Raw genomic sequence first — 23,596 nt, 5'->3', positions numbered from 1 at the left:
CCTGGAGCTACGACAGGAGGAGCTTAGAATGAGAACACCTGCAAACAGGCCCTGCGTTGCAACCATGCGGTCTGGCTGCATTCTATGCACATCTAGCCCATTCAAAATGAGAGAGAGAGAGAGAGAGAGAGAGAGAGAGAGAGAGAGAGAGAGAGAGAGAGAGAGAGAGAGAGAGAGAGAGAGAACGAGGGGGGAGGAAAAAAAAACAAGGCGAGGCTGACAGCCGATGATTGATGTTCGGCCATCACACCGGGCCTGACAACCCCCCCCCCCCCACCTCCCTCCCTCCCTGCATTAACAACAAAGTCACCAGTGTGTGTGTGTGTGTGTGTGTGTGTGTGTGTGTGTGTGTGTGTGTGTGTGTGTGTGTGTGTGTGTGTGTGTGTGTGTGTGTGTGTGTGTGCGTGTGTGGTGTTGGGGGCGGGTGCGTGGGTGCAGGGTATGCATGCACCCACCCACGCCCTGTGTGTGTGTGTGTGTGTGTGTGTGTGTGTGTGTGTGTGTGTGTGTGTGTGTGCGCGTGCGTGTGTGTGTACCAGACAGAAACCCATTCAATCAATAAGGTACAGCTTTCTGAGCCATATAGACAGATTGCTGACTAGACATGTGAAGAGGTGTATGGGAGCCCATTTCACATGTAGATTAAAAACGCTGCATGGTAACCTTTAGTGAGGTGTGAGTGAGTGTTTACATGAGACAGGCCTTGTGGTGTCAAGGTGCTGCACGGGACATGGCACATGGCTCTTGATAGACATAAAATGGCGTGGGGGGCGATTTGGACATGCAATTGAATTGGCAAGGACAGTGTCAGTACTAAGCCTGATTTATACTTTGTTGCATGACGGTGTCGCTCACCGTAAATAGCAGATTTTTAGGTTGAATACTCTGTGAGCAAAACTGCGCTAATGTTGAATCCTTTCTGTGTACTATTAACCCATTTAGACCTGAGGCCGATTCAAAGGCGCCTTCCAAATCCTGACCTAAGTTTTCTGAAAAACTATGAAAAAAAAAATATGTTGCTATTGCATTATATTATTATATAGTGTTATATATACTATTATATATTATATATAATATATAATAATATAATATTATATATTATATATATACTATATATACTATTATATAGCTAATGTTACAAAAAGAGGTTCCCGGATTTAAAGGTATATAACAAAAAAGGGTCCCAGTCTAAATGGGTTAACGGAGAGCTGTCCTGATCACATGGAGCCTTACCAACATGTACATGCCTACATGTACCAGTGTGCATTCTTCCCATGAGCTTCAGTAGATTTTGACTGGAAATCCAAGCCAAGTTGAAATGTATTGAAATCATTCTAGGTCACTCATAAAAGCTTCTGTAAAATCACTTAATTGTAAATGTAAACCACTTTGACGTGTTAAGAATGAGAAAACTCATTCACAGTGGCATAGATCCTCACATTAACTGACATAAATGACAGAACCATGCTTGTAATTTTGTGATGCAAGTCAGTTTCATAATTGTACTCTCATTGTGGACACATGTGCCTAAACGCTTTAGATTTAAAAGGGGATTCTGCAAGCTTTACCTCTACATGTCACAGCATTGCACGCCAAAATCCTGAGTCTGAAAGGGTTAAATTAGCAGTTTTTTGTCCACCATGATTTCTATAATAGGGAAGAGAAACACATTTGGCAAAGACAAAACTCAAACTGTGCTGCAGGATAATTCACATTATCCCTGTTGCAGATGTATATAGCGGTAGATAAGATTGAAAATATACAAAGTGCTCCTTTTAGTTGTAATATTGAAAATTAGAAGCGGCCCCTGGAGGCCTTGCTGCTACTTAAACCTTAAAATGTATTCATTTATTTTCTTCAAGATATTTTGTCTGGGAATAACGTAGACGGAAAACCACAAAAACAAAACCATACATTAGTAACATATAAACAACCCATACACAGTGGCGTCCTGGAGCACTCACAATGCACCCATGATTTCCTGGGGTTTAGTCCCCAAAGATCATGGTGACCTTTGTTGCATGCCATCTTCATTCTCGATTTTTATATGATTCTCTTCTGTCCGCTACCTGATAAAGCAGAAGTACTGAAACCACCACTAATTTACAGACCCCCTCTCTCAGTGCACTCTGAACAGTGTATTACACAGAGTAGTAAAGTGACAACATAATAATAGAGTATGTGTCGTTTTACCAACCATGAATTATACCTTTGTCACGGGTTGGTACAAATGGACGATAAATCAAGCCTCACACTACCAACATAAAGTGTAATGGTAATTGTTCACGTACACACACGCACGCACGCGGGTGCACGCACGCACATAACCACACACACACACCCACACACACAAACACACGCACACACGTGCGCACACACACAATTGCAGACCCCTTAGCAGCTAAGAAATGCAAGCTTGAAGCTTAGGCCTACTCACCTCAACATTTTTAAATTACTCTCTCTGTTCTGGGGGCAGAGTGCAATAGAGCTGCCTAACAAAACCCTCCATTCTGGCTCAAGTATGTCACAGTTTTTTCCTAACCAATATCCACAAAGTGCAACTGTGGCAATTTACTAACAACAAAACATAATGGTTGACAACAAAAGAAATATGGATTCCCCACGCAGCAGCACCTGAGACGTTCATATCCAAACCTTCAAACAAAGACTGTATGTATAAATTTGCGTCCTGCTCTCAAGAGGAGCTGACGCAAAGGTGAATTCTTGATGGGAAAAAAATCTAAAATTTTTTCCTATCCCAACAGATGCTAAATGGGAGGCAAGGATCTCTTGATTTGCATCTTTAGTTGCTTTGTTGATTTGGTAAGATGCATTTGCATTTGGAAACGGATGTTGTAATTTGACTGGGGAATCCCAATTTGCCTTTGAGGAGGAGAACACTGCAGTGCTAACACTGAGGCGCGATGTACTCTCTACCCTCTGCTTTGCTTTGTACTTGGCATATACTGTAATGTTCGTGCGCGTGTGCATGCATGCACGCGCGTGTGTGTGTGCATAACGGAGAGAAAGTGTATATGAGCAAGTATAATGACGGATCATTATCAGATTATAACTGAGTGTGTGTGTGTGTGTGTGTGTGTGTGTGTGTGTGTGTGTGTGTGTGTGTGTGTGTGTGTGTGTGTGTGTGTGTGTGTGTGTGTCATTTGTTGATCTGATCTCCATATGAGCCACTTTGCACCTCTGCTATCTGCCACATTTAATCACAGGCAGGAAGTTAAGGAAACAACTGTCATTGAGCCAACAGCAATAAACACTGAACTCTGTCCCAGGTCTAAGACCTCCCTCCATGTGTGTGTGTGCGCGTGCACGCTTGCTTGCATGTATGTGTGTGTGTGTGTGTGTGTGTGTGTGTGTGTGCGCGCGCTCGCGCGTGTGTGTACGTACATGTCTGTGTGACTGTGTGTGAATGAGGCTGTTTTGTGCTTGTGTGTGCATGCATTTATGGGTGTTGGCATGCATTGTATCAGTGTGTACGTGTGTGCATGCAAATGCGTACAGAGCAAATAATGATCCAATAACTTTTTTCTTTTTTTCTTGCTCAGGGTTTGGCATTCTCCAACTGAGGCTATGTGAGTTTCCAAGTCATTTCAGTTCAAACGACACTAAAACTAACTTGGTCAAAATGTGTATGTAGGAAACATCCTGTCTAAGCTGTTGTGTTCTGTAGAAGCTACTGCTTCCAAATGAGAGCCAGATGAGCGAACACTACACTAGTACAAGTACTCTGTGCTAATGCATCCATTTGTAACAAACTAGAAGTTCTGCCCGCTACGCGGGCAGAATTCTAGTACCCCCCCCTAACCCCCCCAAAGAAAATTTCGTTTGGGGGTACAAAATCATGGGATTAAAAAAAAAAAAAAAATACCCAGAGGGTTCGGCCCCCCCCCCCCCCTTAGGGGTCCCTGGAGACCCTGGGGTCTCCAGGCCGTGACCTACAGACACGGCGAAGGAAAACTGTAAAGCCACAGCCACACATGCAAGATGTTGCACATGAACTCTGCAGCCGCACTGAGGCGCTCCAACACAAACACTCTGACATTAAGCTGCACACAACAAACATCAGCAACACACACAACATTCACCACAATGCCAAACAAATTACGTCCGCGCAAAAATAAGCGAGGGCTCGCTTATTTTGGGGTTCAAAAATCGTGGGATAAAAATTTCCCCCAAAAAAGTTTTTATATTTTATAAAATAATCTTACTCCCAGGGGGTCGCGACCCCTGGGAGTCTTGGGGACCCCCACGAAACATCGCGGACCCCCGTGACACATCGCGGACCCCATCGGCTGTTTTTTGTTTTTCATGAAGAAATGTCCCCCAAAAAAGTGTTTACATTTTTTTAAATAATTTTACTCCCAGGGGGTCCGCGGACCCCCTGGGAGTCTTGGGACCCCCGCGAGACATCGCAGACCCCCGTGAAACATCGCGGACCCCATCGGCAGTTTTTTTTTTTCATGAAGATATTTCCCCCAAAAAAGTTTTTATTATTTTTTAAATAATTTTACTTCTAGGGGGTCCGCGGACCCCCCGTGAAACATCGCGGACCCCATCGGCTGTTATTTTTTTTTCATGAAGGTGGTTGCTTGTTTCTGGCGCACATCTGGCAACACTGACCTGTGTGCTTGTCACCCCAAACGTGGCAACCCAGATGCCTACGGTGTTGTGTGGGGACATGACAAAAGCAGCTGCGTGTGGTGTTGGGTTTCACTCCACACATAGGCATGCGCAGTGCGCAGTTTTTTTCCCTTTCAGCCAGTTTCCCCTCCCTTTCAGCCAGTTTCCCCTACCTTTCCCCTACCTTTCCCCTCCCTTTCAGCCAGTTTCCCAATTGTATAGATAGATAGGGTCAATTTGGTACAATTTGTACACTCTCAGAGTTAAATGAACACTAAGGATTTTACAGTCTATCATTAGCAGTCCACTGACTCTCTGGCAGCACATCTGACCTCTAAAAGGTCATTGAGATGAGAGGAAAACTTTTCTGGTCCTCACAAGATAAATGTTTATTTTATGGTTAAAAGTTTGGATTACAATTAGGGAAAAAAGTATTCTGATTTTGGTTAGGATTAGACATTTCTAGGTTCGATTTAGGGATTGGGGTTGGAATTATGCCAGATTTTATATGTATTATCTTCGGTGTGAGACACTGGTACGCAAAGTCTGTAGGGTTTGAGTTAAAAATGGCACACAAAATCCTAAAATGTTTATGTCCTCATAAGTATTGTAATAACAGCATGTGTGTGCATGGTGGATGGGTTTGGTGCTGCAGAGGCCTGGGACCTGCAGTCTCACAGGAGGTGGTCAGCTCTGGCAGGTGCTTCTTCGCGCGCGTGTGCGTGCGTGAGTGTGTATGTGTGTGTGCTCTTGATCTGCTTTGCACATTGCAGTGAGGAACCCCTGGCCCAGGCTATTGGCCTCCCAGACCTGCCTTCGCTTGCATTTTCCATGGTGTGTATCTGCATGTGTGTTTGTGTGACTGTGTGAGTGCTTGTGTGTGTGTGTGTGTGTGTGTGTGTGTGTGTGTGTGTGTGTGTGTGTGTGTGTGTGTGTGTGTGTGTGTGTGTACTGTATGTGTGCCTTCATTCACACTGTTTTTTTTTGCATTGTGTGTGTGTGTGTGTGTGTGTGTGTGTGTGTGTGTGTGTGTGTGTGTGTGTGTGTGTGTGTGTGTGTGTGTGTGTGTAAAAGCACCAAGCGCAGACAGCTGGAGTTCCATTCAGACGGCCTCTTTATGCAGTCCTACAGCACATAATGAACTGTGCCTCCGAGCAGCAGGAGCCATTCTAACTCACAACACGCAACTCACAGGAGCTAGCACCTCTTAACATTTTAGCACCAAGCTAAGGACCAGGGCACCGTTGCGGTTTTGTTGCAAAACAGATTCTTACAACAAAGAATAAAAAGTAACTCTGCAATTGGCTCCAAAGGCCTTGAAGATGATCAGACGACGCACCGATATAAAGATGACTTGTGGGCTGTTTGTTCTCCAAAGTTTTCCTGACAACAATTGCTTAATAACAAAGTGCCAGAGAGGAACGCTTATAGCTAGCTAGCCGCTAGTTGCTTCTGCCATTCCCCTCTTTCTCCCCTCAGGGGAAGATTTGGCACCTCCCTGTAAAGCCCAGCAACGAAATTACCTCAGCCTAAACCTGTCAACAGACCATTACAGCCCACGCCGCCTATTACAGGCTGGGGAAAAAAAGGGGCCAAAGCCATTGTAGCGCAAAGGTGTTGGCAGATATAGGCCATAGGAATGTGGCAACAGGGGCATTTGTTGGCAGCGTGCGCTTCTCAATACACAGTTTTTACGTTCTGTGGATTCTCTTATCAGCACGCTTAATAGAGCACGGCAACGCTGCGATGTTGACGAAATGGAACTGAAGAGATAGCGAGCAAAAGACAAACACAGCCAGTGGTTAGACAGTGCGTGATTGTGAAGATCTGGAATTTTAAAGAGGGAAGATGATTGCTGTGCTTTCATTGAGGCACTCAGACCCTCTTTCACAACATCAGAGATCATTTTAATGTTCTCTCCAATACAAGCCAATGATAAGAATAACACAAGGTTTAGGTGGAGATTTGTTCACTACTAATCACCCATAAGCCTAAATTGTACTCCATACTACGGAGTCCATAGTACGACTGTGTCGCTAGCCGACATGTGATGCGTTGTGATCAAGTGACCCAGTTCTGATGGAGTGTAAATTACACTTCAAGTCTGGGTGCTGAGGATTCAGCTGTACACTCCAGTCCGGACCACTGGTTGCTAGTGATTTAGAAACCTGATGTCATTATACTGTTTTTTAAGAGCATCGCCAAATGAACTGAAAATGTCACTGAAAATGTATTTGAGCATCCACTGTTGACACTGCCAATTGTGTTGGTTCGAGCAAACCAAGCTGGGCGAGTGAATTACCTCTATGCCACGCAGATGCCCTGGTATGATAATTGATTGATGGTATTTCTTCAGAATCGTTTATCCACAGCTGTCTGAGAGATACTGTTGAACACAAACTTAATTATGATGAATATGATGATTTAAACGAGACAGCAAAATATTATGTTTTTACTACATTGTTATTTAATACATCAAATCCATTGTTTACCTATCCTCCAACAATACATTGTATGACAAACTTTGCTCTGTTGACAGGTTTAGTCACCAATGGATAATATTCAACCGATAAACCTATTAATAAGGTGATAAACAAAAGCAGTGGTGACACTGAAACATGCTGGAATTAAATAGGTAAACACAATACACAATACAAGTACAGTACATGCAATCCCTGTCTGTAATAAATTTATGCTTTGACAGGTGATTTCCAGTGAGATTTCCTCAGCACTACACTTACAAAACACCCTGAAATCCATTCACATCAGGGCATTCCATCACTGCTCTCCACCTCCACTGAGAGGCGTGTGTGTGTGACTGTGTGTGTGTGTGTGTGTGTGTGTGTGTGTGTGTGTGTGTGTGTGTGTGTGTGTGTGTGTGTGTGTGTGTGTGTGTGCTGTGTGTGTCTGTGTGTGCGAGCGCGCACGTACGTGTGTGTGTGTGTATTTTGGTGTTGGTACTGCTCTGTTGTGTGTGTGCATGCATGCATGTAGGGAGCAGGGGAATGCAGCATTTACTGTCCGTCCCACCCCACCCACTCCGCCCCACCCCTCCCCCAGCCCCAAACCCCAGTGGGGGCCGTCCGTCATACCTGGGGGCCCGTGAATGGAAGGCCCGCTCAGGTAAAGCGCTGTTGAAACAAATCTGAGGCTGCCTCATGACACGCACCGTGAAACTCTCCACAGGTCATTTACAACGCTGACAGGTTTCTGCTCTGCTCGCCTGCTCCCATCCTTCCCCAGACTTATTGCGTGTGCACGTGCGTGCGTGTGTGTGAGAAAGAGAGAGCACGAGGTGTGTGTGAGAAAGAAAAAAAGAATCACAGAAACACCAAGAGACAGAGAGAAAGGGAGTGACCAAGTTTGGAGAATGCAACGCGGTAATAGTCAGAGGAGAGAAAGTGAGAGAGGATGAGAGGATGAGAGTGTGTGTGTGTGTGTGTGTGTGTGTGTGTGTGTGTGTGTGTGTGTGTGTGTGTGTGTGTGTGTGTGTGTGTGTGTGTGTGTGTGTGTGTGTGTGTGTGCGCGTGTGAGTGTGCGTCTGAGAGAGAGAGAGAGAGAGAGAGAGAGAGAGAGAGAGAGAGAAAGAGAGAGAGAGAGACAGGACCAATAGAAAGCGGCTGTGATGTATAGTGGTGTATAGCAGTGGCGGAGAGTAACTACATTCACGCAAAAACTGTACGTAAGTACAATTTTGAGGTACTTTACTTTTACTTACCAGTGGTTCGGGCCGCTACGCGTCCTTCACATCTAGAGTTCAGGCCGCTATGTGGCCCTCACACCTATGTTGCACCACCGATCCGACCGATATGTCTGAGTCATAGTGTCGAGGGCTTTGTCATCATCACCTATAAGCCTATGTCTGTGTCCCTTTTGCGCCCATATATGGGGATCTCTGTATCTGTCTGTCTACCTGTGGAGATCTCTGTATCTGTCAGTCCTTTACTCCCATATATGGAGATCCCTGATGTCATCAGTATATGCCCAAATATTGGCATGCCCATATGGGCATATCGGTTGGATCGGCGGTTCTGGCCAACTGGAGATCCATATATGGACATATCGTTCGGATCGGCGGCTCTGGACATTATTGCTGTAAAGGTTATGATGATAATGATGATGATGGGTTTGATTATGGTTATGTGAGGGTCAGAGTGATGTGGCCGTGGTCCTGCCTGTAGGCTATATGGGCGACTGGGCGTATTGGGTTTGTTTATGGTTATGTCTGAGTCAGAGTGACGTGGCCGTTGTCCTGCCTATATGGATGTATCGGGTTTGTTTATGGTTATGTCTGGCCGTGGTCCGCCTGCCGGCTGGCTGGCCCGCCCTCCCATTAGCCAATTTTATAGAGGATTTAAGTATGTAATTTTTTGTATTTTATACTTGTTCTTAACTACACCTCAGAGGCTTTGTTACTATAGTTACTTTGTAGATTTGGATTACACAGATTTGGACACATTCACTGCCAGGGGTATTGACTAAACAGGCTGTAGCTTCTGCCAGCATTTTTAAGCATTCTGGCTAATCTTTCAAGAACCACAGAATATTTATCTCCAGTATGATCGATCCCCTGAAGGTTGCTAATCACGGAGGGTTTCACTGTGCTTCCGTGAATTTTTTTTTTTTTTTAATTTGACCTCCCGTTCGCTTGTCATACCCAGTTTAACAAAATGTTTGACACACACACACACACTCACTCACTCACTCACTCACTCACTCACACACTCACACACTCACACACTCACACACTCACACACACACACACACACACACACACACACACACACACACACACACACACACACACCCCAACCAACAGCAGCGGCAAATATAACAACAATACCCGATGATCATTATCTAGGGGTAATAAGCCTGTGGCACTGCCTCTTTAAGTTCAAAATCTGAGTGCTTGTTCCACCACTGTATATTAGTCATTGGGAGGCAATGTGCGAGCGTCCGCACTATGAAAACAATGCTCAGGCTTTCAGCGGCATGGGAAAGCTATCAGAGATGTTATCTCCACTGGCCTGCTCTGTTGTTTGGTTAAGGAGGAAACAGCTTCCTGAGGTTCTTTCTAAAGATGATGTACAGTGTTGCCAGATTCTGTTCTGTTTTTGTGGTATGTGACAGTAGAGATACAATTGGTCATGTTTGAAATGAGAGTCCATTCCCCTTACAGTAGTTTCATTTATTGAAACAGACATTGGCAAAAAATACATTGCTGGGGAGGTTCCATAACAGTGACAGAGGCTCAGTTTACCCAACTTGACCGAAGGACACTGTGTGGATGTGGACTGTTCAGTCTTCGTTCCCTTCCCAGTTTGATATGTATCAGGCCACGGATCCCCATTTGATACCAATTTGATCTCTGGGACCTCAATCTGCACTGTAGTATCATCAGTGTTAATCTAACACTGAAAGCATACAAATGGACCCATTTTGGTTCCATTTGTACGCTCTCAGAGTTACAGACATAATAAGGGTCTCTCTCTCAGAGTTACAGACACATAAAGGGTCCATTTGGTTCCTAACTATCAATCATTTGGCTCTCCCCTCAAGGACTCCACCTCTGTGTTGTTGGTCCAGTTCAGCTTGTTGTCTATGTGTACTCCTAGGAACTTGTAGTTTCTCCACCATCTCCCTGTTGGTGATGGGAGCTGGGGGTCTCTTTTTGCTCCGGCGGTGGTAATTAACCTCCAGCTCCTTGGTCTTGCCTAAAGTATGTTAAGCTGAAGGTTGTTGTTGTTGTTGTTGTCACTCCACTCAACAAAGCTCTCCATGAGACACCACGTTCATCCAAGTTGTCCTTGCGTGATGCAGCTGACATTGGCACAGTGTTATCCGACAGCTTCTGTGGTCGACGCGTTCCCGGGTTGAACCGTGAGTCAGAGACAGCACGATACCTTGGGGTGCGCCGGTGCTGCTCACTGACAGGCACCCCTGCAGTTTGATGTATCCTGTGTTCTGCAGTGAGGTAACCCGTGATCCAGGCCACAGAGGAATGGTCCACCTGCATCACAGAGAGCTTCTCATCTTAGCCGGTGTGGTGGGATGTGTTGAAGTTGCTGCAGGAGTTGAACATGACTCTTATGGTGTCGCCTGGGCTGTCCGGATGAGTATTAGGCTCTGTTTAGCGGGTAAATAACTAAAGAAGTTGTAGACATTATTTAAATAAGTACCCTCTGTCTACAGAATATTCCCATGAATGGATGGATAGATTTATTTGATCTTGTGCACGTCTTGACACATGACCCTTTTGCACGGTACGTCAGGTGCTGACGTTATAGCATGTCATGTGTATTGCGATAGTTCAATTTGGCCCTATGTCTCCATAAACACCAAGAAGAATTTGTGCAGAGTCATTGTACTTGGTGAACGAGGGAACTCTGACAGAAAGATCCCACGCAATTCTTTTTTTTTAACAAACTTTTTTCTAATTACAGTATCCATCTCTGCATCTGACACAGCTCTGACCACAGTCGAATCCCCCTCTCTTCCTCTAAATCGCTGCCATACCACTCCAGAGCGCTCTCCGGCTTCAATTAACGTCTGCATGCATCAGTTTCAAGCCCACGGACCTCTGCTCCTCTTCCGCCGAAAAACGAAAACATTCACATAAGAACAGACAGCTTAAACAGGTGCCATGGCAACATAATGGCCGCCAGGGCTATTACTGCCTCACGCCTGACTAACAGTCATAAATCACCCTCAAGTCCACAAAGAGAACGTTGTGGCTCTCCACTACCCCCTTCCCTCCGACCCCCCTCCCTCCCCGGTCAATAATCGAGAAATTGCTCTGTGTTACTACGCCATGGCGGGCCGAGAGTTGAAACTGTCTTGACGAAACTCTGCAGAGCGGGCTCTTGGCGGCCATATTGCAGGGGGATCCATCAGCGAGTGCGATATTGTACCTGCTCAACACCTGTTGGCCCTGCACAGGTTTCATCTGATAGTTGAAGGTAAAAAGCTAGTCATCAGAGCCATAATCATGCTCATAAAAACGGAATGGGGGCCCTTTGTGCTCATGCCAAATTGTGATTTGTGTTGGACTGACTGGTGTGGGGTGTGTGTGTGTGTGTGTGTGTGTGTGTGTGTGTGTGTGTGTGTGTGTGTGTGTGTGAGAGTGAAAGGGAAGAGGGGGTAGGTGGGCACGGTACCTTTTACCTTCAGGCTTATGTAGTAGTACATGTGTAGTATACAGCTTCAGACACACACACACACACACACACAACCACCCTCAATTTCTCACCCATACCTGCACATCTCTCTTTCTCTCACTCACTCACTCTCACACACACACACGCGCGCACACACACACACACACACACACACACACACACACACACACACACACACACACACACACACACACACACACACACACACACACACACACACACACACACACACACACACACACACACACACACACACACACACACACACACACACACGCACACACACGCACGCACACACGCACACACACACACACACACACACTTCCATCCACCCTCATACACAAACACACCTGGGAACTCCACTCTCAGAGGCATGTAATGGCTGGGGCAGCCGGGGTGAGGGAGGAACACTGGGGAATTCTCCTGGGAATACAAAGACAAACATTGTACCACGCTCCCTTACAATTACACCAGGTGAGTAGGGTGATAAAAGGGTGGGTTAGGGGGGCAGGGGATAAAATTATCCCTCCAATATTAAAATAAGCCCTCATTTCTAATAATAACAATAATACGCTCCACACAGGAGATATTACACATGCACAATGCGGGACAAGCTTTCAGATTGCAGCTGTTGAAAAGGGAGATTTGAGTAGCTTGTGAAATGGGCCATCATATCTACTTCATCATATCTGGCTGTCAGCAGTCTTACAATGCACAGAGGTTAGGATAATGGGCTGCAATAAATGGAGCAAGGAAGCTGTGTGCGCGCATCGAAAATCCTCACCAGGTGCTTGACACCAAATACAGTGTAACAGAGAGAAAAGAAATCTCTCGTTTTACTTTTTCGTTTGGCAATTATGCAGTCAATGTGTGTTCAAAAAATATATTATATTTATTTATATACATTTTTGAAATATTTTGAACAGGGATTAAATGGTTGAATAAAATGAGGTTCAGTTCATGTGTGTATTTATATTTACTTGTTCATTGTATTACAGTTAAATGTTATTTTGATATATTGAAATTAATTTAATGAGCATTTCAAAATGATCATTTGTATTTATTTGTTTGCGTAATATAAGCTTTAAATCTACTGATCATGAACTTACTGATCATTTGTCTTGGTCAGTGTGCTGTTCTGTACCAGACTGTGCCAGATTAAAGCCTGATTTCCAGTACACTTAGTCGTACAATGGTGTAATATCAGATCTACAAGCTCACAATGAGTTGCATTGCCATTTTTGGTGTATATATATTACGTATAACAGTTGATTTCCTATATATTGCTATTGCTGAAAATACAATACAAAACATGATGATTTTTCAAAAAATAGTTTTTTTTATTGCTGTTGGACCAATATTATGATACCAAAGTCATCGAACACATAACATAGCGTGTGCATAGGATTGTTACTACAGTAGGACGGTCTGTAACAGTCCGTTGTATCACTTGGTTCTGATTTAGAGAAAAAACTAATACAAAATGACAACATAAATAGAATAACAAATAAGATGTAATACAGCATGAAACGAATAAGCCACCATAAACAAACTACAAAATCAGATGCAGGCTACAGTATTCTCTTCTACTGCATTTGTAATTTGGCCCCAAACGAATGATCCACATCGTTTATCACCCTTGATCCACTTTCAATCAAACCATCACACTGAAACGATTACACCCCAGTGTGAAATTAAAGCCACATCATTCATTGTGCTCAAACTTCAAAACATTAAGTACAGCAGTCACTGTCAAGTGTCTAGAAGCGTTCATTTATACTTAAGCAGATAAAGAAAGAAAACTATCCCACTGACATCCGCCATGGCATACACTGTATTGTAAACCCTGATAGACTATTCGATGGACTGATTCTTCATGAAATGAAGCTATTGACTTACAAGAAACACTTTCATTTAAATCCAAAAGTATACAGCGACTGTAAATAGCACTAGAAGACAAATGGAAAAACTGTCTCAATGGTTTGCTTCCGAATGGAATGTTTTTAAAACTCAACCTTGTAGTGCATCAATACTCAAAATTAAAAATCCACATATTAGCTGCACACAAAACTTCCTCTTCACATTTCGACAATAGCAGCGAGGAAGTGGCACAGCTCGTGGAACAAGCGAGCGCTTGTCTTCAGTGGACGCTGGGACTTTACAGTACAAAAGTGTGTCTGTCAAACCTTCCACTCCACCCAGTAATCTAATACTGAACCCATTAGTATTAACAGCCTTCCTTCAGGAGGTGCTGCTATAGGCCCTGTGCATGCTATATTAGCAGTTTTCTTTGCTTATTTACTGGTTAAGGTTGAATGGTGCGTAATCTTACATTCATAATCTAAAGTGTGTTATAGTCCTGATGTGCAGGACTATAACAATGCCCTGCAGCAAGGACGGAGACATCTCATAGTTTTTGGGACATCTGCGTTCGCTGTCTTCTCCTGGCTAGCGCCTCCCGTTTCTTCCTCTCGATCTCGGCCGCAGAGCACTTTGCTGTCGTCTGATTGGTGACAAGGACTGGAAAAGCGATGCAAAGAGGAAAAAGCGTGTGAGCGGTTACAAAGAAGACGTTTTGAAGAAACCACAAGGGTTCAGCGGAATTTTTTTTCCTAAAACAGAACTCATTTGTCATTCCTATGATCTCAGACGGTTTGATTCACTTTAATGTAAAATATGTCACTCCTAAAATAAGAAAAAAGCATTAAAAAAAGCAATTGATAGCCAGGGAGAATTTTACGGGGAGTAGGCAGATTCTCTGGCTCATGCATGTTGGCGCTGCAAAAAAAAAAAAAGATCGTCTGGATGTTAAAGGGTGTGTGAATGGATGAAACTAAAAGCAATGTCCACTGTCAATGAGGTGGGTCCGCGTTTTGACTTTTGATGGCATTTGAGTGGTTTCTAGCAACGGGAGGGAGCTTTTCATGCACAGCTATACAGTATATTGATTGATTGGTCTATGATCACAGAACAACCATGTGAATTCTATTAAATGCCAATTTTGGATGAGCCAACCTAACAATGGTGGCTGTTGAGTGAGCAACAAAGAAAGAAACTCTGGTGTAAATGTTTCCACTGTTAAATGAACGCATATGCTGCTGTTACACCACAAATAGTGACCTACTCAAGTCAATGGCTCCTGTAGTGATGGTACAGTCTGGAAGATCTAACAAGGAATTTACTATGGTTTGTGTTAAAGCAAGATTGAACAGTTTTTAGAAACTGCTAATGATGTTTCTTTCAAAGGAACTCACGGCTACTATAACCCACAGCAACTATAGTTACTAAAACTCATGATGACTATAATTAGACTAGACACTGTAGACAGCAATGTTTTTTTTTAAACGCAACCCTAGGCTATTTATTCTGTAAATGTCCCAGACTTTGCTTATCAGATATGCTTCTCCACCTGTACAAAACTCTGAATCAGCTTGGAGAACTTCAGCCACCTGGGGGCTCTCTGACTGATGCACTGAACCATGGAATCTAAGGATAGCTCTCCCACTGTCTCTAAAACATTAGCCTAACTTTACTTAAGCCTATCAAATGCACCTTCCCCCATTTGTGAAATTTCCCATTGCTGTTCAGAATTGCATTAAGACCTCTTTTAAAGTCGTGTTTTGCTTTATTTGCAACACAGGTCTCAAAATAGTCGTCAATGTACAATCTCACAATGTGACGTGTTGTGAGCTTGTAAATCTGCTATTTTTGAAAGTTTTGGAAAGCTTGAAGCTAGAAATGGTTTGAAATGTTTTTTCAAATTACGGATGGCAGGTTGAAAGTCGTTAATAAAATATACGTTTTTCAAATTGATTAGAAAATGTGTCATTTTCTGACAAAATATCGGTAATCAGTGGTCTAGGACCCAACAATCTGGCATCGGTTTGGCTCTAATATCTGGTAACCTACCAGCGCGACCCCTCTCATAAACAATTGCCCTAATGGCCGTCTCTCTAACAAACCAGTGTGGCTCAAGTTCCACTGCAAAGTGGATAACTTTATAAGTAAACATCCAAATTTGGATAATGTGTTTAATGAGGACTGCCTCATTGAGACACGTGTGCCAGAGGGGCCAGATGCAAAGATGACATGCACAAAGCTTACCTTTGTTGCTTAAGACTCCTGAGTCAGACAGAGTCCTCTTGAATGATGAATGGCTGGAGTTTTGTGTGGGCCTGGCTGTTACTGTGCGGGGCTGGATAGCCATGCTTGCTTGGAATGTTCCGGAGGAATCCTTGAGGTGGCTGAACGTACCAAGCCCCTCAAGGGTCCCCGGGTGGCTATGAGACATCACTGACTGGGGGGCTTTAGCACCTTGGAAGGGAGCATTCCACCCCTGGTAGTTTGTAGCTACAGGCATTGAGTTAGAACGAACGAAGGTGCATGATAATTGTCTTTTAACGTTGGCGCCATTTATAGACCTTGTCTTTATCGCCAAAGGCGTGGTTACATTCTGTTGGCAGTCTTTTGTGTTTCCTTGTTTTCCTTGGCAGTTGGTGGATCTTGTTTGCTCTAGCTGGGTGCTGGAGATCTTCTCCGCGTTTTCGCACACCTGGTACAGCATGTCATCATCCAAGTTGTCCCACGTTGTGTCCTTATCTAAATCAGAGGCTAAACTGTAGGGCTGGAAGAGAGGATTGGACTCTAGCTTGAAACTGCTTCGATTACTTGTCTTTGGTTTGGGACACAGCTCCTGCAGGCTCCTGCTGTTTGGCTGAGGGGGCAGACGGGGCACGTGACAGGCAGAGCTGCCGTTTGTATGAGGCTTACAATCAGAGGGCTGTTGATTGGTGGATGGTCTCATACTAGATGTGGGACTCGGCACAGAGAACCTTGGAGGCTCAGAATGCTGGTTCATGGCCAGCTCAAAAGAATCAAGGAGCAGGTCGTCGTTGTCCCAGTCGTCGTCTAAGTTGTCGCATTTAGCCACACCTACATCTGATGACCTTTCACCCTTGGTAGGATTGGCCCCCACTGCATGAGGGCTTTTGTACTGCTGACTGCTCGAACCCGCCGACATCAGTTTGGTTTGTTGAGGTGGCACGCCATTGGCCGCGGAGGTGGCCTGACCCCCGGGACAACCCTCTTTTTCCTGCGAGCGAGTGGAGACGGAGGAGCCCTGACTGCTGAGCCCCCCGCTGATTCGCTGAGTGGAACAGTCGAACAGAGCATGGAGCTCCACCTCCAGGGGTGCAGGAACCATTCCGTCCCACATGGTGCGGAATGATTCCTGGACCCCTGCGTCACTCTGGGGAGCCATCTTGGTCGAGGTTGTTCTCAGAGGGGTCTCCTCGTGTTCACGGAGATCGTCGTCAAACTTCCTGGCCAGTTTCTGGAGGTCCTCTGCATTGCTTTGCCTGTAGCGAGTTGAGAGAAAGATTAGGGCTGTGATCCGGAACACAGCATCACCTCGTCAAAAGTGAATATCATGCAATCTATTTGATATTAGAATGTAAGTGCAGTTTTGGGTAACGGAGTAACCTAACGTGTCAGAAGCCCAGCACAGCTCCACCTCGACAACACTAGTGGTCACTCCGGCAGGCTTGCTTTTGATTTGGGTAAAAGATATAAGTAAAGTAAAATCCTTCAAAATATAACTTAAACACAGGATCACATATTAAAGTGTAATGAAACACTTGTTTCCAATGTGGTCCTGCAGCTGCACTCGTGATTTTATGTTTATCAAACTTCCTCGCAGAGGGGTTTTAATCGTTGGTAACGCAAAAATAATCTAACCCAACACAGTTCTTTCTCCCCACTCACTCATTGAGAGGCAAACTAGGTATCAAAAATCACACTTTAAGACATAACAGCCTTATTTCTTAATATTGTCATAATCTGTTTTGTTTGCATTTATTTTATGTACTAAATGTGTGATTTTGAGGTCTGTTTCACCATGCAATGAGTGAATTGAGAGAAAAAACTACCTCACTGATGGAGCGAAGTAACAACTGATAAAGATGATCTATGCAACCCAAGGTTCTACCAAAGCTGAACATCAAGTACATTTTTTCAATGTATCATGTCATGTTAAACTTTCGTTTGGCAGACTTGCAAATGCATTTGTTACATTTCTAAATGTTCTGTGTATTTACACATAATGTTAACAATTTCATATAAGCAGTTAACATTTCTGGCGGTCGATGCTTTGGTGGTCGATTGCGTCGTATGATGAGAATGCCACATTCAAATTCTTGCAAGAGTAGGTTGGTGGGACCAGTTTGTTTCTCTTGAGTACACATTCCTAACAGGAAAAGGAAAGGTAAATTAAGAAGAGAATCTTGATCCTCATCAAACACTTTACTCACCTGATGGACTTCTTCCTGACTCGGGTTTGGGGATCTTCTGGTGTGCACATCATAGCGCTGTCACTCATCCACTGTCGCCAGGGAGACACAGGGCCCACTGGTTTTCCGCTCTGTGGTAGACAGACACCACACACAAGAGTCCTCAGTGTTCATTTAATTTGGCTGCATTTGTTCACTCTTGCAGTTACAAATGGATACATTATCATCTTAGAGTTACGAATGGATAAATGTATCAACCAGAAGTGAGTGGAATAAGATTGATTGTACATTATTTTGTATTTTTGGTGCTCTGATTCAGTGAAGGTGTAATTACTGACCTTTGGCGCAATGCGATTGACAATATCTGATATTTCTATCACTCTATTGTCTCTGGGCCCGTTCCCTGAAAACAATCAACAAAACAATTGGAAAGTTTAAATTGAGATGTCAAACAAACTATGCTCTATGGTTCAAGGGAAAATGTCAGGATGTCAAGGAGGAAGGTAAAAATAAGTAAAAAGAAAGGAAGATCACGTTATGCTGCCTCTGTGTGTGCAAGAATCAAGAGGGTTTCATTTGTCACTCACTCATACAGGTACAAGCAGTGAAATGTTAGTGTGACATGTTCCACATGATGTGCAACATCAGCAATACAATATACACAAGATAAAAACAAATTATAACTAGAAAAAGTGCTCCTCGGAGCACAGGTCTCCGCCAGGTCAGGTAGGTTATTGTGGCCTCCTGGTGGCGCTATAATAGGCCAATGAGAAAAGGTAGCCATTTCATCTTAGGCCTTGCACGACAATCGGACACTGCATTCATGATTTGAGGCATTTTGTTCAAAACAATTGTTTTCCTAAATTAGACCTGCTGGTGGCGCTATAACAGGCCAATGTTAAAAGGGTGGCATTTGCTCCTCAACATAGTGTGAATGTGCGTGCAAAGTTTGACCGCAATCGGATGCTGCGTTCATGATTTGCGGCATTTTGTTCAAAACAAGCCACTACTGCAAACTTTAGATGTAAATCTTAGCCAATCAGGATGGAATATGAAAAATCAAACACATCCGTCTTGATCACATGACTATAGAGATCATGTGTACCGATTTGCGTGAAATGTGGATAAAATCGGAAGGAGTAATATAAAATTTTTTTGTTTACATAAGTCTGCCTCCTGGTGGCGCTATAAAAGGCAGATGGGAAAAATGCAGGCCAAGGGTTTTTCCTTGACCTCTAGGGAGTGCGCTTACAAAGTTTTACACAGATCGGTGCAGTTATAGGTAAAAACACGAATCGGCCTGTTATAGCGCCACCATGAGGCTGATTTGAATTTTTTCAATTGGCATTTCTTCCTCGGCATAGTGGAAATGTACGTGCAAAATGGTAAAAAAAAAGAAGGTAATTGCATGCTGTGTTCATGATTTGAGGCATTTTGTTCAAAACGGACATCTCCTGCAAACTTTGGAAGCCATTTTTAGCCAATCAGGATGGAATATGAAAAATCTGAATGACTTATTTCATTTAATGACTATAGAGATACTGTGTACCGATTTGCGGGATTTTGGGACAAAATCTGTAGGAGTACTGTCAAAAAATATGTTTTGCACAAATCGGCCTCCTGGTGGCGCTATAAAAGACCCATGTGAAAACATTTGGGCAGAGGTTCATCTGTGGCATCCAGGGAGTGTGTGTGCACAGTTTCACTGCGAGCAAGCCAACGGTGCCGGAGATTAGCTGTACACAGACAGAATGACACACGGACGGACGGACACACGGACGGACAGGGGGCAAAACATACTCTCTCGCCATGCCTTTCGGCCTGGCGGAGACAATTAATTAATAATACTGTATGAAAAAATACATTCATTAAAATAATAAATCAGAACACAAGATGGCAATAACAATAACTCCAGTCATCAATGGTATTTAATAGCAGTCTTACTTGGATTGGGTGATGTAGAATCCCAGATGATGTCTTGAGAAACTTCTCCATTGCCTGGAGAATCCCCATTGCTCCAGCCAGTGGACCAGTTGTACGTCTTGTGCGTGGGGGTCTTTAAACCTGACAGTGGTGGACAGTAATAGAGTACATTTACTTCTTGAGTAGTACTGTACTTAGGTACTTTTCTTTTTTTTTATGTTTGGATACCTGATATACAAGCTCATAGCGCGGCACAGAGTGCCGCACTATGAGCTTGTAGATCTGCTATGACTTTCACTCCACTATATTTCAAACTAAAGAGCAATATTGCACTTTTGATGTCACTAATTTCTTGGAAGGGAAAAACTACATTATGAATTAACCAATGACCAGTTAAGCCCTATTTCAAATACAGTGAAAACAGCAGGTCTAAATGCTCACAACACTCACAATGCAAACTTGCTATCTCTGCCATGGCATTTACACTATTGTTGATATTTTTTATAAGAAAATGTACTTTGGAAAGATTTTACAGAGGAACTTTTACTTGAGTAATTTAGTGATATTTGACCATTACTGGGGTAGTACTTTGTCCACTACTGAAACCTGATATTGATGTTTGTGCATTAGATTATATTGTCCGTAGACACCTGATGAGAGCATGAGTTGTAGTTTGAGTCAAACCTATAAAGTTTTTATTGATAATTGGACATTTATGATTACCATGCCCCAGGTGTCTCCTATTCTTATAGTTGATGTGAGCTCTGCCCACTTCATTCTATATTAACAACCGCCACATTATGTCCTTTTTATGTCACCTGATGAAGACCTTATTTAGGTCGAAACGTTGTGTCGTCTCTAATAAAAGTTTTGGGAGCTTATTAAGACGGTGTGCAGATATTTTTCTCAAGCACTACTGAAACCTGAGCATGACAAACAAACAATGATGTATTGTGAGTGTGATAGATAAGTTCAGTTTCAGATTGGTCAAAGAACACAACACAACAGGAGTCTTCTGACCTCCATTCTGTGCATTTGTCTTAATTATTGCTTATTGCTGAGCTTTATTGTTTAGTTGAACTTCAGGTGATAAAATGTTCTTCAGAATTCAACAACCTTGATCACAAGGTAAGTAAAAGTATCAATACTGCAATGCAGAAATACCCTGTTACAAGTAAAAGTGTGGTATTGAAAATGTACTTGAGTAAAAGTACAAACGTATTGGCATCACAATGTACTTAAAGTTCCAAAAGTAAAAGTACTCATTATGCAGAATGTCCTATTTCACAAGTGTTCAACATGTATCAAAAAACTTTTGAAAATAGCAGATCTACAAGCTCACAACATTGTGAGCTTGTAGATCTGCTATTTTCAAATATTCGAAGTACAGGGATACAGTGGTTAATGTATGTTTTGTAATAATAATACAAATCTACAAAGTAACTTTTTCAGTTTTCAAATAATTGTAGTGGCGTAAAAAGTACAATATTTGCCTTTGAGATGTAGTGGAGTAGAAGTAAAAGTGCTGAATAATCCAGTAAAATTCCTCAAATGTGTTTTTAAGTACAGTACTTATGTACTTAGTTACTTTACACCACTGCACCCATGTATTTAACGTTATTTTGGCAGAAACACTGTCTTACCTTGATTGATGCATGACTGTTGGTTGTGATTGTGCGTTTGTTCACATTTGGGGGACTTCAGTTTGTTTGCAGTTGGATCGTTGCAACTGCGAGCACCACGCATTCCTCCAGAGTCTGACATATTGTACCACAAAAGCGCCCAATGTGATCCAGTCTAGTGCACATTATTTGCTGGAGAACTAGGTTCATAATCGGCAACTTAAAAACAATAAGGCTGTAGTGTTACATGAAGGATTCGATAGTTTTTGCTTATTGGAAATGGCTTGTTGTTTTCCATTCATTCACGGAGTGCAGGGTGCCATACTGGCTCACGACGTCATCACACTATAGGACGGGTGCCCGGCTAGGACAAACTATAGCCCCGATACATGACTTTCATGACAGTCTTGGATGAACTTCAACATAGTGTTTGCACTTTCTCCCTTTTTGGCCCGTACATCTACATAAACGTTCAGATTTCAAATATAAAGTGCTTACCCTATGGCCACGGATGTTACAATTATGTACGACCCCTCAGAAGTACCCGTAGATTCCGTATTGTTCAATAAAAAGCATTGAAATCCGATCGGTGGCCACTTTCTCCGTATCTTTGCCTTTACCTTTCAACTACGCGACCCTATCGGTTGGGAGGTGTATTGCACTCTGATACATTATAACTATGAGAAAATGGCCACCGATCGGATTAAAATGTTTTTTTTATTGAACAATACGGAATATACGGGTACTTTCAAGGGTTCGTACATAATTGAACCATCCGTGGCCATAGGGTAAGCACTTCATATTTGAAATATGAACGTTTTTGTAGATGTACGGGCCAAAAACGGAGAAAGTGCAAACACAATTGCAGTTCATCCATGACGGTCATGACAGACGACCGTCTTATGATCGATACATGGTCTGCAACAAGGAAAAGCGAAACTCTACGCTACTGTCTGCTGCTTCCAACCCTCAGGTAGGTGATCTTTTTTTTTGTTTTTCTTCTATACCTCAAGTCGTGTTGTATAACAATAATACCATATATATTTAAATATTTGTAAAGCATAAACATATTTAGAAAAGTTGGCTATGGTGTTGCTGGAAGTGTTTTTGGAAGCCAACTACCAACACAAAACCTTGTGTAATGGCCTTTTAGCAGAAAGGCATGGGCACATTATACATACAGTAGCTCAATGCATCCATTGGAAACTTTATTTTTTATTTTTTTCAAATGCATGACTTCATGAGTTTTCAGCTTGTATTGTTTATGACTTGGCTGGATGACATGTTGACATGTCAAACTCACAACATAGAAATGGCTGTGTACACAAACAAGTAGGCCTACCAGTGTCTTTGCCCTTAATTGCTACCAGGCTACATGGTGGCTTACAGCATGTTGTGTTGCTTGTGAAGTTTTGTTGTGAGCGTGTTTGTTTTATATAGTCTGCTGGCCTGTTTTCAACACAGTAAAACACACATTTGGAAGCAGATTTTATTTATATGACTCACAAATTTGCAGACAAATAGCCTATTACACGGTAAATGACAAAAATGCCATACAAGCTTTACTTGGGCTGCCATAAATAGTTTGTTAGGCTGTAATCGTGTCCAATTGTGCTGCTGCTGCAAAAATTGTTTTATTTCTTTTGCTGCAAGAAGCCTACAAGCCATTCTGTTGGTTGATCGGTGTGTCTGTCCTAAAATTTCAAGTCATTGCTGCCGGGCAGAAACCTCTGTATGTCAACCTTTAACATTATTAATGCCCTACTTCTTTGTATAAGAGTGTCACAGAAAAGTACCAAAAATAGCTGATCTACAAGCTCACAATTTGGCACATCGCAATGTGTTGTGAGCTTCTAGATCTGCTATTTTTAAAACATTTTTAATGTGAAAGTGAGTCTGTGGGTTTCATGAATAAATTAAATAATTACTGTACATTGCATCCGTTCGA

At 43.0% G+C, this 23,596-nt stretch overlaps 1 protein-coding gene across 1 annotated transcript; it reads right to left on the bottom strand.

Annotated features, from left to right (window-relative positions):
• Positions 1-13,247: 13,247 nt before the first annotated feature.
• Positions 13,248-21,952, bottom strand: LOC308100260 (uncharacterized protein). The gene is made up of 6 exons (XM_080449232.1): positions 21,670-21,952; positions 20,048-20,167; positions 18,442-18,506; positions 18,125-18,234; positions 15,921-17,173; positions 13,248-14,336 (listed from the first exon to the last, which is right to left on the bottom strand). Exons 1-6 carry the CDS (start codon positions 21,788-21,790, stop codon positions 14,224-14,226), a joined length of 1,782 nt encoding a protein of 593 aa, XP_080305358.1. The 5' UTR covers positions 21,791-21,952; the 3' UTR covers positions 13,248-14,223.
• Between the last annotated feature and the right edge of the window lie 1,644 nt (positions 21,953-23,596).

The sequence above is a fragment of the Gymnoscopelus braueri genome, assembly GCF_963280865.1.
Source record: "Gymnoscopelus braueri genome assembly, chromosome: 14".
Lineage (NCBI taxonomy): Eukaryota > Metazoa > Chordata > Actinopteri > Myctophiformes > Myctophidae > Gymnoscopelus > Gymnoscopelus braueri.
This window is presented reverse-complemented; position numbering and strand designations above follow the sequence as displayed.

Excerpts from the sequence above, each read along its gene's own strand:
- LOC308100260 (XM_080449232.1), bottom strand. The coding sequence starts at position 21,790 with ATGTCAGACTCTGGAGGAATGCGTGGTGCTCGCAGTTGCAACGATCCA. Across the intron at positions 18,235-18,441 it reads TCAATCGCATTGCGCCAAAG|AGCGGAAAACCAGTGGGCCC; the intron begins GTCAGTAATTAC and ends TGTCTACCACAG. Across the intron at positions 14,337-15,920 it reads AGGAGTCTTAAGCAACAAAG|TCCTTGTCACCAATCAGACG; the intron begins GTAAGCTTTGTG and ends TCGCTTTTCCAG.